Here is a 12,356-nt window from a genome sequence, read left to right as displayed (position 1 = left end):
ACACTGCGCACTCCAGCCTCCGACGGACGAGCCACTCCAGCCTCCGACGGACCAGCCACTCCAGCCTACATTTTCTCCCTCCGAGCGGCTCCCTCACCACACTGGTACGTCTCTCTCTCGCTCAATCTCTCTAGGATCTCCTTTCGCACAAGCACTCTATAGTTGGTATCTTGAGCCTTCCGACTCAAGTATATAATCTGATTATCTGGGTTTCTCTCTGTTTAAATAGGGGAACTGGAAAGAAGTGTACTTTTGTTTCCCTCTCTTTCTTCAGTTTGTCTTGCCCTTTCATGTGAACTGTTAAGTGATATAACCTGTTTCACAATTTCTCACTTGGACAGTGAGAAGGATATGGTTCCAGTTTGGTTTGGTTAAAATGAAATATCAAATTCGAACTAAACTGACCTTTGTAGTTTGGTTTGGATTGGTTATCTCGGTGTTTTGAATTTTTAAATATATTTTATATGACTTTTAATTTTTTAAATAACTAAGGAAATAAATTGACACAATGCTGAATCTAATAAACACATGAAAGTTTTAGTTTGCTGAATCACGGCCGTGACTGAGAATCACGACCGTGATCTTCTCTGGAGCACATCTATGAAGGGTCAGTGGCGTTCACGGGTGTGATTGGGAGTCACGGCCGTGATTTTCTCTGGTGAATCACAGGCGTGATTTAGAATCGCGGCCGTGATTTTCCCTGTAGCTCAGCATTTCCTCTTTAATTCTTAAATCTTGATCCTGCTCAGAGAAAACACAACACATACCAAGAAAAGCATAAAATAGGAAAATGATATAAAAATTTATTAAAAACATGAAAGATATGCATGATTATGCTATGAATTCTTGTGAATTAAAGTGCTAAAATACGAGTAAAATTCACAACATCAGTCCCTGAATTTTCAGTTGTTTCATCTAAGAAATCAAAGACCAATGATGATAGAATGGAGATTGCCCATCAATATAATTATCATCTTGATTAAGAAAAAATAAAGAAATTAGAAAATAAAAATTTATATGTAAATAAAATTAAATATAAACTATATACAAATATATATGTTGATTATTTTAATTATATTTAATTATATGTTGGGTTTTAACTATCAACTGAAATGTTCTTTTTCGTATTTTATGTTTGCTTTTGGTATTTTAACCATTTTTTGTGTAAACTTGCATGCTTGTAGAGAAAATGAACAATGAAGATCAACCTTCACAAGAACCAACCCCACAATCTTTACATCAACCAATTCCATGTCAAGGTTCTACTGGTACTGGTCAAGCATTGATGAATGAACTACTACAAGCACCTTCAGAAGCATCTGATCAAGTAGAGTCAACAACACAAACAGAGAATAGGAGGCTAAAAAGTGTTGTGTGGCAACATTTTGAAAAGATTAGAATTGATGGAAAGGATAAAGCTAAATGTAACTATTGTAACAAATTGCTTGGAGGAGAAGCGAGGAATGGAACAAAGCACTTGCACCACCATTTAGATATATGTGTTTTAAAGAAGGTTTCTACAAGTGGGAAGGGGGGACAAACAATGCTTTTTTCTAAGGTTTTAGGACGTGGGAAAAAGGAATTGGCATGTGGTAGTTATAATGAAGAAAATGCAAGGAGGGAGCTTGCATTGATGATTATATTGCACGAATATCCACTTTCAATAGTGGACCATATTGGGTTTATACGATTTGTAGCAGCAATTCAACCATTATTTCAACTTCCTTCAAGAAATACAATGAAGAAAGAGATACTTGATATCTATGCAGATGAAAAACAAGTTGTCATGAAGCTGATAGATACAAATGAAGGAAGAGTGGCAATTACATCAGATATGTGGACTGCAAGCAACCAAAAAAAAGGGTATATGGCTATCACAGCTCACTATATTGATGGCAATTGGACCTTACAGAGTATCATTTTGAGGTACAAAGTTTCTTTATTTTATAGCTTTTTTTACTAATTGGTTTTGCATTTTTTTTTATCTTTTTATATGACAATGTGATTATATATATAGGTTCATTTATGTTCCTGCACCTCACACAGCTGATAGACTTTGCAATGTATTGATTGATTGTTTGTTGGATTGGAATATTGATACAAAATTATCCACTATTACTCTGGACAATTGTAGCACAAATGATAGCATGGTTGAGAAAATTAAGGATAAGTTGCAGTTAGATAAACTAATTCATAATGGATCTTTGCTTCATATGCGTTGCTCTGCACATATCCTCAATTTGATTGTGAAAGAAGGGTTGGGAGTTGTAAAAGAAGGCGTGGAAAAAATTCGGGAAAGTGTAGCATATTGGACAGTAACACCTAAGAGGGTAGAAAAATTTGAAGAAACAACTAAACAATTGAGAATTCCTTTCAACAAAAAATTAACTTTAGATTGTCCAACAAGATGGAATTCCACTTTTAAGATGCTTGATATTGCTTTGTGTTATAAGGATGTGTTTTTTCGATTAAAGCAGCGTGAATCTCAATACACTTGTTTGCCAACTGAATCACAATGGGAGTTTGCAAAAGATGTTTGTGGGAGATTGAGAATGTTTAATGATATCACAGAAATAATTTCTGGATCCAAATATCCAACAGCCAACATTTTTTTCCCAAAGATTTGTGAGATCAAACTTGCAATAGATGAATGGGTAAAGTCTCCTAATCAAATCATTCACAATATGGCAGAACAAATGTTAAAGAAATTTGAAAGTTATTGGAGTGTCATTCATGATATCATGGGAGTAGCTTCTGTTTTAGATCCAAGGTACAAAATGGATTTGCTTGAATATTATTTTGATAAATTGTATGACATTGATTGTGATTTGGAAATTAGTAGAATTCGTCAATTGTGTTATGATTTGGTTTCTGAATATCAAGCAAAGAAGAATGACGGGTCTTCTTCTGGGTTTTCATCATTTGAGGAGGGAAATGTTGGTGATAGTGGCATGAGTGATTTTGTGAAGTTCATGGCAAAAAAGAAAAAAGCTAGAACTTCATCTATGAAAATAGAGTTGGATTATTACTTGGAGGAAGATAATTTACCTATTACATCGGATTTTGATATCTTATCATGGTGGAAAACAAATGGGTTGAAGTATCCAACACTTCAAGCAATTGCAAGGGATGTTTTAGCCATTCCAATCACTACTGTAGCTTCTGAATCTGCTTTTAGTGCTGGCGGTCAAATATTAAGTCCTAATCGTAGTCGACTTAATCATACTACCGTAGAAGCTTTGATGTGTACTAAAAGTTGGCTATGGAACTCAGACTATCTAGGTAAATTAATAAAAAATAAATTAGCATTAATGGTCAATTAGTAATTTTGTATCAATTCTAATTAATATTCTATATTTGATGTTTGTAGGTGCTAAAGCCACTAAAGAAAAAATTACTTTAATGAGTGAAAGTGAATCTGATGATGAAGGTATATTATATTTTAATATTACAAATTTTCAATTTGATTTATCATATCTAAAGTTTATCTTTTTTGTATGCAGGTGGATTGCATGCAAGTGGAATTACTGAACATGTGCAAAATTAATATATGTTGTAAGTGGATTTCAATTTCATTAGTCCAATCTAATTTTTCAATTCTAATTTTTAAAATTTTCATTCATAACTCAATTCTAATTTTTTATAAATTGTCTTATGATAGGTGGATTGAAGCTTAATGACACTCAACATTTTCCACTTGCAAGATGAATTTTAATTTTTATTTGAGAAATTTCAATTTATTTTGTTATTTGAACTCAACATTGTGGTTGTTTATTTGTGACAATACTCAACATTTGTGGTTGTTTAATTTATAAGATTTTAATTATGTGTAGTTATTTATTATGATGTGAAATATTTGTAGTTGTTTAATTATTAAGAAGTCTCTTGATTAAAATATGAGATAGACAAACAACCCAATTATCATTGTAATATAACATAAAAATAAGTTAAAAAAATTTTTGTAAAAAAAAATTATTTTTTTTACGGGTACGGGTACGGGTACGGGTATACCGATACCCGACGGGGACGGGGATGGGACAAAAATCCCATACCCGACGGGTATGGGGACGGGGACGGGTATGGGTTTTAGTCGCGGGGACGGGGACGGGTATCATCAAACCCGTACCCGCCCCGCCCCGTTGCCATGCCTATGTGTCATCATAAGCGACCTTTGATCACTAGCTCTCCTTTTGACCATCTTTGTTGAGGGTGGAGCTAAAACATTTTGTTTGAGACTAAATATAAAATTTATATCTTTTTATATTAAATTGACAACATATATAATGTATATTTTTATATTAACATTATAATTGGATGACACAATATGAACTTGGAATGAACTTGTAATGTGATTGTATGAATATATACTATAATTATTTTGGTACGTACACAATTTAATATTTTTAACTAAACATTTTACTCATTCTATTGATTTTATAATTTAATATTAGTTAAAATATGTTTTGTCTTTCTCAAAATATTCTAAAATTTTATTTTGTTCTTTATAAAAATTTAATAGGATAATAAATACTTTTTTTTTACAATTATATTATTGATATGAAATATCCATTAATTTCTTATCGATAATTATTTTTTATTGAAAAATCTGATTGGTCATTAATATGACTTTTCAATCACTTTTTTAATTTATTTATAAGACTCAAATTTAAGATTTTACTTAAAAAAAATTAGCACGTGGAATATATAGGCATGAAATAAAAAATACCTTACGAAAGGTTAAAATCTTCTAAGGAAAGGCCACGTGTGTCTTGTCCACTGAGAATGATAAATAAAGAAATTCTGGGGCACTATAAAAGATCATACAATCCAAAGTCTAGAGTTATTATTTCTTGCCATTAATGATTCTTCGTATTGTTCTTATTATTACTTGATTTGAATTTGATTTTCTTGCATATATGTATGTAATGGATGATGAGGCAAGACAAAGTGTTATTTTTAGCAATGATAAACTCATTGAAAGAGAACGTGCATGATACCCTTTTCTTTAAATAAAAAATATATTGCATCGTTTTCTTTGTTTTTCATTTCTCTTATATCGATCATTTCCTCCATCAAAGTCAAAGTTTATAGCAAATGGCAAGTACTTTATAGATGTGCTATTTTCTTATTCTAAATGTTCAATCTCACGTGTGATAGGGAGTTCACCCACCCCACTAGCTACACCATGATACAATCATGAAATTTTGTTTGCTACATTATACTTCAGACAAGGTTCTCACTCTATTACTTAAAAAAAAAAAAAAATCTTTTTTAGGATATCCTTTTACTACTATTAAATCTTATAAAATTTAATTTTTCAAAATCATTTTGATTTTATTTCTTTATTCTTGTTCTTTTTATGTTAGTTATATTAATGGTTAATGAATATTTGGTTCAAATTTTGTAATGACGATTCATTTCTCAGTTGCATTCCTCACTCCAATATTTCTCTTACTATAATGTGAAAGGCTCAATTGAAAATATATTAACGGCTTCGGAGTTGCTTTAATCCAAAACGAATTGATTTATTCAACAGAGTGAAAAGTTAGCTTTTGGTTGTATTTTAAGAGTGTTCTATATCGGCTAAAATTATACAGAATGACATTTCAAAGGACAAATTACAGAATGGCACTACCAACAAAATATTATCAATCACATGAATGACCTAAATTGGAATGTGAAGTTCATCACTTCAACCGTTATTGTAGTATAAAAACCACCTTTCTTCAACTTTTGACTCAAGTGTTTCATACAAAAGTGGCCTAACAATTATTTTTTTTAAGCCAACAATGCATCTCTATTCCTGCATGTATCATGGGCTCATGGCATCAGAAAGGAGAACAAGAGTCTAATGTGCCCAAACTTGTCTATACAACATGTACATTATATACAGCCAGATACCTTTATGATGCCAGCTTTCACCCAATAGCTTAAATACATTTTTATCCTGAAAATACAGCCTTTTTTTTTAATTAATCTCTAATTATTTAATATTTTGCTTTAAAAATCATATGCTTTTAATACTTGATGTGAGGGACTGAAAAGTTGTTTTTTTTTATTAAATGTAGGGACTAAAACTGATTAAAATTTAAATAGTGACTAATAAAAGGTCATATTTGAGAGACCAAAACATATTTAAGCCAAAATTCTGTCAACTCCTCTGTCCAGGAGACTCTCCCAAATTACTTTCAGTTTGTTCTGAACCAACCTGAGCTTGATGAGCAACTGTGGATGTTTGATCAGGTGGTACTGCCTCTTGGGAACCATGCTGTTCTTGACTCGACTGAGCAAGTGATCTTGATCTCCTCCACTTCAAAATCTCCATAAGAATAGAAGCTCCACACATTACAACTCCAAACCCAGTAAATGTAGCTAGCAGGATAGCTAGAACAGCTTGCATATGAACCTGCCGTCCCAAATAAATGTATGAAAATACATGATACCAGAAATATTTTGAATTTGCAAATTTTAACTAATGTTCTATAATCTATGATTACAATTGAAGCTCAACATATTGAAATCCACAACAATGCCAATTATAAATACATTTGATTAATCAGCTTTTAGCTCACTGAATCATGGCTCTATGCCTTTAACAAAAATTTTGCTAACAATAACCTGATCTTTGTTTGAATGCAAATAGCCTTGAGAATTTCCAGAGGCAAGAGGACTTGAGAGAGAAATTGGGGTGAAAAAGGGAAGAAGATTATCTACTTAGCCGCATGTTATGACATAAGTATAGCTCTTAGGTGAGAAAGCCTTATGACTTAAGTATTATATTATATATAGGTAACTCTTTTTACAACTTAACTCTTAATGAAAGCACCAATTGTTACTATGGCTCAAGTACATGAGAAAAACTCAACCCAAAAGATTAATTTATTAGATGAGACAGCTTAATCTTATTGCATAAGTATTGCATTGAGTTCTCTATTCTACTCGATACAACACTCATAACACTGGATCTCAGAGAATGTCTGTTTGTTATTTGCAAAACATTAACAAAAAGCACAAAATGCCCTGTAACTATGGTTACAAAAAACAATTTCTTACCAATGAGAAGAAAAGATGTCCAGCGAGAACCACCAGACAAAACTGAACAGTTGCATAAACCCAAACATGATTTCTCCTCACTAAGAAAATTTTGGAGGAATTAGTTGTATATTATATAATACCAAACCAAAGGATGAATTCAAGTACACAGAGTTGTCTAAGAGTAGAAAAAGCTTTACCCATTGTTGTAGCTGTCATGCTTGCTAGAAGACCCAATATACAAGAAAATGGCAGAGACATGGCAATAGCACCAGATCCCATATTAGAAACCTGTTCATCTATAACATCAGGAATTCGCACAGGCTAAAGGAAATACTATCTAAAGAGTAGTTAAACTTACAAGAAGCTGCTCAAGAAAACAAAAGTAAGCCAGCATGTTGATAACAACAAGAATGGGAGCATCCTGCCAAACCCTATAAAAGATTTGCATAAGTTCTGTTCTATTGTACCATATTGGAAAACAATACTGAAATATATCCAGGTCTGAGAAGGGCTCAAAAACGTTAGGCTTTCTTTAAATCCCAAAAGAACTATGATACCAATAAAATTGACATGAATTTATACGTGTCTTGCAAGTCAAGGCAAATTAGAGACCTTTCTCAAATCAAATTGATGTATAAATATAATCTATCAGTGTACCAAACAATCACTAATAATTATGATTATAGTCTATCAGTGAAGCTTGTCAATGAAACTAGGTCTACATTGCTGAGCCATAAAACTAAATATTAAATGGTCTAGAAAGCCACCCTCAACCAAAAAAACAAAAAGTAATAATAAATTCAAGTACATCAATTTAGTTTGATCTTACCTGTATTGAGAATCAGCTTGTTGACCTCCGCCCCCAAGAATGTTCCGACCATTTTGAACTCGTAAAAGAGTGACAGGTAGGTTCTGAACTTCTTGCTTGCACACATCACATGTTCTATTACCTTTAATGGTAAACCATTTGATTGCACATTCTTTGTGTGCCAATGAAAGCTCCCCTTTGCAGCTGCACTCCAATTTAAAAGTATCAGCACCTTCTCCCAGTTCAACCAGACAAATTCTACAAACAGCTTCTTCTTCGGGAATATCCTCACCACCATCCTCATTTTCAACTGAACCAAAATACTCAGATGCATAAATTTGTGATTGAAAGAACTTAATCTAGAGGTCCAAGCCAATAACTGATATCTTCAGATTTGGAAATTAGCAATACTATCATATCAAAGCCATTAGTTATCCCTGGAAAATATGTTTGTGCAGGCAAAAAGAATACTCAAATATGGGATAGAACTCAATATATGAAACATAACTGAAAATGTCAAGACAGCCTGAAGAAGGAGATTCAGTAGGATGAGAAAGGAAAAGAAAAATAAATAAAAACTAATAAAGAAGGAAAGAATATGATAAATTAGCAGGAGAGTTATGAGCTTGGTGAAGATGAATCTGGCTTAGTTGAATTCACTTACATTTTTGGTAAGGAAACATGTAATGTAACAGTTCCTAACAGTTGAGTCAGTAAAATAACTTCAGTTTAGGGTCTATTTTGTAGAATAATCAAACATAAAAAATTATTGTGTAATATATATATATATATAAATCAAATTATATTTTGTATTTTAATAAGTGATTCAAGCATACTTAAATCTTTAAAGAACAATGATAGCAATACACAGTTATTGGGGGAATTTTGCGAGTCCCAATGAAAACATAGGCCTCTCTCTTTTTGGTGAGAACCATATGAAAATCACCCAATAATATAGTTTGTAAATAATGTATTGTTAGCCTTTCTCATCTTTGAATTACTTGAAAGTTGAAACTGAGCATAACAAGCATTTGCAGTTGTCACTTGTCAGTTGATAGTCATAACTCGTAATGAATATAACCAACAAAATTCAGTCCATCTCGGTGTAGCATTAGTTTAGTTTAGCCAAGATAAGACATTGTTGAAGATTCTAAGATTAATGTATCTTTCATAAAACAATTATGAAAAAGAAATATTACCAGTGTCATGAATAGGTGATGTCACTGGTGTTGTGGCAATTTTCTCATCCACTCGTGGTGCGGTAGGAACTATACGAAACATGCCACGTACAGGTGAGTTACCTTCTTTGTTAAGCACAGGTACTGAACGGGAACGATGAATTGGTAATTTCAGATCTTTCTCCTGTAAAATGAGGTATATATCAGATGTAATCATATGAGTGAGTACCAAATTATCTTAGAGATAACAATGTCTAATGATGATTTGGAACATAATGTGGAACTTTTATTTTATAGCTTTAACATATCAAGCTGCAGTGTTACAGAGTTCAGAGTAAATTGAAGAAGGGGATATATAGCATTGATGAACCAAAAATTGAAAAGATGCATCTTTTGAAGAAAACCACTTAATGCATTGGACTATATGATTTATGTTAACCTGATGTTAGTGAAACCCATACTAATCTTGAAATTTTTGATGCCATGCTTACCATTACCCAATCATGATTTCTTCACTAGTTGACTAGTGGAAGCAAACAAATCGGCTGAGTCAACTCCACCACAATAAAAGCAAAACTATCATTCAAAATGTTAATTAAAATAAAAGGGAAGCAGGTGTCAGTGCTCATTGCTATGTGCGTGAAATATGTAAAGTGTACAAATAGGTTTTAATGGATTCTAAAGAATCCGTTTATGATGATGCTAGGATATGACTGACCGATTCAAACATAAGGGTCAGTTGCATTAAATCTAAAGTAATATGTTAGGAAAATTTTGAAATTGATAATGTGAAGCAAAACCATTGCTGAAAGAACAATTTCTACAATGATGGCACGCTTACATCTGTTTGGCATATTCAAGTTTAGTAATCTATTCAACAACCAAGAAAATAACTGACAGTTTTAGAGACATGCAGTCATATAAGAAATCAGTTACATGAATACAAAGCATCACTAGAAACATTCCGAGAAAGGGTTTTTTCCACAATGATTTTAACCATCTCTTGTCATTATATGCCAAATAACTAAATATAATAATTACAATGTACATATTTCATTAGTTGTCAAGCTACTCACAACATCTGTTGCTGTGTAAACCATGTTTCCTCCATGTACGGACCCTGGATTTGAATGAGCAATTGGAGTTACAGGTAAGGATGATGTTTTCTTCCCTCTAGGTGTGACAAGAGATAATGTCCTTGAAAGAAAAGGCTTTTTCGGTGCTGCTATGGCTGCTCCTTCAAGTGCTAGGAAGGCAGCCTTTTCAATCTCTGAACTTGTGTTGCGAAATTTAACACTGAGTTTAGGAAGAAAGGTTTTAATATTTGTTCTATTTTTCGATGTGGAGGGACCTGGGGATTCTTTGCTTCTGGGGAAAACTGGACTTGGACAGGGGGAAAAGATCACTCTTCTTGGAGGTGGAGTTAGAGGCATGTTTATTCTCACGTAGTCTTCTCTTGTTTCCTCCTGAGCTATTGTAGGTATCTCCAAAATAAGGTTTTGCCTTGTCCCATGTTGTCCACTTGGGAGTTCCTCTATTATTTCAGATGATGCTGGACCCTATGTATAAAGAAGCAGAAGAGTAGAAAAGAAAAATATTTACTCATTGAGCTGCAAAGTAATAAATCTTATACTTGATACACAAATATACCAGAAACGTGTAGTTTTAGTAGGAGGATACTGTAGTTGAAAGTTGGTTTTCAATTTAAAATTTTCAACCAATACCTACGTCGTTGACAGATTTCCCCTTCTTATGATGAAGTGCTTATAGTTATACATATGTCATTGCCAGTATAGGGATAGAGTAGATTGGCATCAAAGTAATCTGAATTATGATAATCTTATAACTTGTGTAACTTCACAAGAGGGCTATTTAAGGCAGAACCATACAATTCATCAAGCAGTTGGTATTCATTAAAATTGTAGAAGCTTTCACAAACCTCAAATCTGAAAATGGTTACAACTTACAAGTCATGGTAGTCGCAAGCACTAAACTATTTGAAATTCTTTGGAAGATATTGGGTACGCTCTACCAATAAGTGATTAGCAATTGAAACTTTGATTCTTAACAAGGTGAGAATAACCAATTTTTCAAAACGTGTTTTTAGAACAAATGACACTTCACAATACATAAATTTGAAGAGAAACGACTCTTGCAAAGATAATTTGAGGATCATACAACTTTTTGAGGAAATTTGTGAGAAATAACTATTTTTCAACTGGAAAATACAAGTTAAACAATTGAGAACTTGGAAAAACTAAATTTCTGCTTGGGAAATTTTTCATAGCTTGCTGTATCTTCTCTGCTGTGTTCAAATTCAAAACTCAAAAATCTAAATTTCTGCTTGGGAAATTTGCAAAACCAAATCCCCAACCTTCACTAAAACACAATTTCCTATCTCTTCTATAAATTCAAATGACCAATAATATTTCATGTTTATTCACATAACACATACAAGTATGTTGGCATACATCCAAAAACCAAAGATGAAAAGGCTTCAAAACTAACTAGTGATGCATGAACACCTGACACGGAAAGGTTATGCTCAATGATACATAAAGAAAAGGCAGAAACAGAACACTCAGAACCATAACACAAGCTTCAAGTCAAGAAAACAACCATACAAAAGTGTCATAAAAGAAAAGAGACAAGTGAGGGACCTTTTGAATTGGGACATCATCTCTATTTTGAGTGGTGGCATGGCCTTGGCCACTGTGACCCTTGGAAGAGTCTTGAGGTTCAGTTGCCATGTTCAGTGAGGAACCCACCAAACCAAAGAGAAAAAACAAGTGAAGAATGGAAATCCAAAAAGATGTTTACTTTGCAGGAAAGATAGATAAAAGCTTCCCTTGATCATGGAAGATAGAAATTGTCTCAAAAGAAGAACAGAGGGAATATAGTAAGGAGTGGAGAAGAGAGGCACCATGGAGACAGGTTGTGGTGTAAGCTTGAAGCAGACATGTTACATATTTTCTCAATTTAATACAAAATACATGTCATACATATTATAATACTACAACACAAAAATTATAATGCTAACTTCTCTTTCGTCCTATTTATGCTTTTATTTTTTTATTTTTTATTTTTGATTATGTTACCTGTCATATTGTTATTCTTCTTTTATCTGTTTCTTCTTTCCCTCTAATCTAATCTATTTAGACACGTAGTTCATCATCACCATCATCATAATATGTGGTTGGTCGGCTAAAATATTACTCTTATTGTTATTGTTATCATTTTCTTTATTTAGACTACGAAGTCAAATGGGAAATATATATATTTTTTGGATGGAACAAATAGGAAATAGATTAATGGCTAGAGAGTACTTGCTTATT

At 32.8% G+C, this 12,356-nt stretch overlaps 1 protein-coding gene across 2 annotated transcripts; it reads right to left on the bottom strand.

Moving 5' to 3' along the window:
* Positions 1-5,604: 5,604 nt before the first annotated feature.
* On the bottom strand, positions 5,605-12,052 carry LOC109793962 (uncharacterized). 2 transcript variants are annotated; one of them, XM_020353441.3, is made up of 8 exons: positions 11,682-12,050; positions 10,098-10,580; positions 9,043-9,205; positions 7,865-8,153; positions 7,394-7,466; positions 7,233-7,323; positions 7,054-7,133; positions 5,605-6,406 (listed from the first exon to the last, which is right to left on the bottom strand). In XM_020353441.3, the coding sequence occupies exons 1-8, from the start codon at positions 11,769-11,771 to the stop codon at positions 6,152-6,154; spliced, it is 1,524 nt and encodes a 507-aa protein (XP_020209030.1). In that variant the 5' UTR covers positions 11,772-12,050; the 3' UTR covers positions 5,605-6,151. The 2 variants fall into 2 exon arrangements, with proteins under 2 accessions (XP_020209030.1, XP_082915672.1); XM_083059546.1 differs by lacking the exon at positions 7,054-7,133 and having other exon boundaries at positions 11,682-12,052.
* Positions 12,053-12,356: the final 304 nt, after the last annotated feature.

Source organism: Cajanus cajan, chromosome 7 (assembly GCF_000230855.2).
Source record: "Cajanus cajan strain Asha chromosome 7, NIPB_CcT2T_4, whole genome shotgun sequence".
NCBI lineage: Eukaryota > Viridiplantae > Streptophyta > Magnoliopsida > Fabales > Fabaceae > Cajanus > Cajanus cajan.
This window is presented reverse-complemented; position numbering and strand designations above follow the sequence as displayed.

What these genes read in the sequence shown, in the direction of transcription:
- LOC109793962 (XM_020353441.3), bottom strand. Translation starts at nt 11,771, where the DNA reads ATGGCAACTGAACCTCAAGACTCTTCCAAGGGTCACAGTGGCCAAGGC. An exon ending in ATGATGTCCCAATTCAAAAG is followed by an intron (nt 10,581 to 11,681) that starts GTCCCTCACTTG and finishes CTTTATACATAG; the next exon opens with GGTCCAGCATCATCTGAAAT. An exon ending in GACATCTTTTCTTCTCATTG is followed by an intron (nt 6,407 to 7,053) that starts GTAAGAAATTGT and finishes TTGGGACGGCAG; the next exon opens with GTTCATATGCAAGCTGTTCT.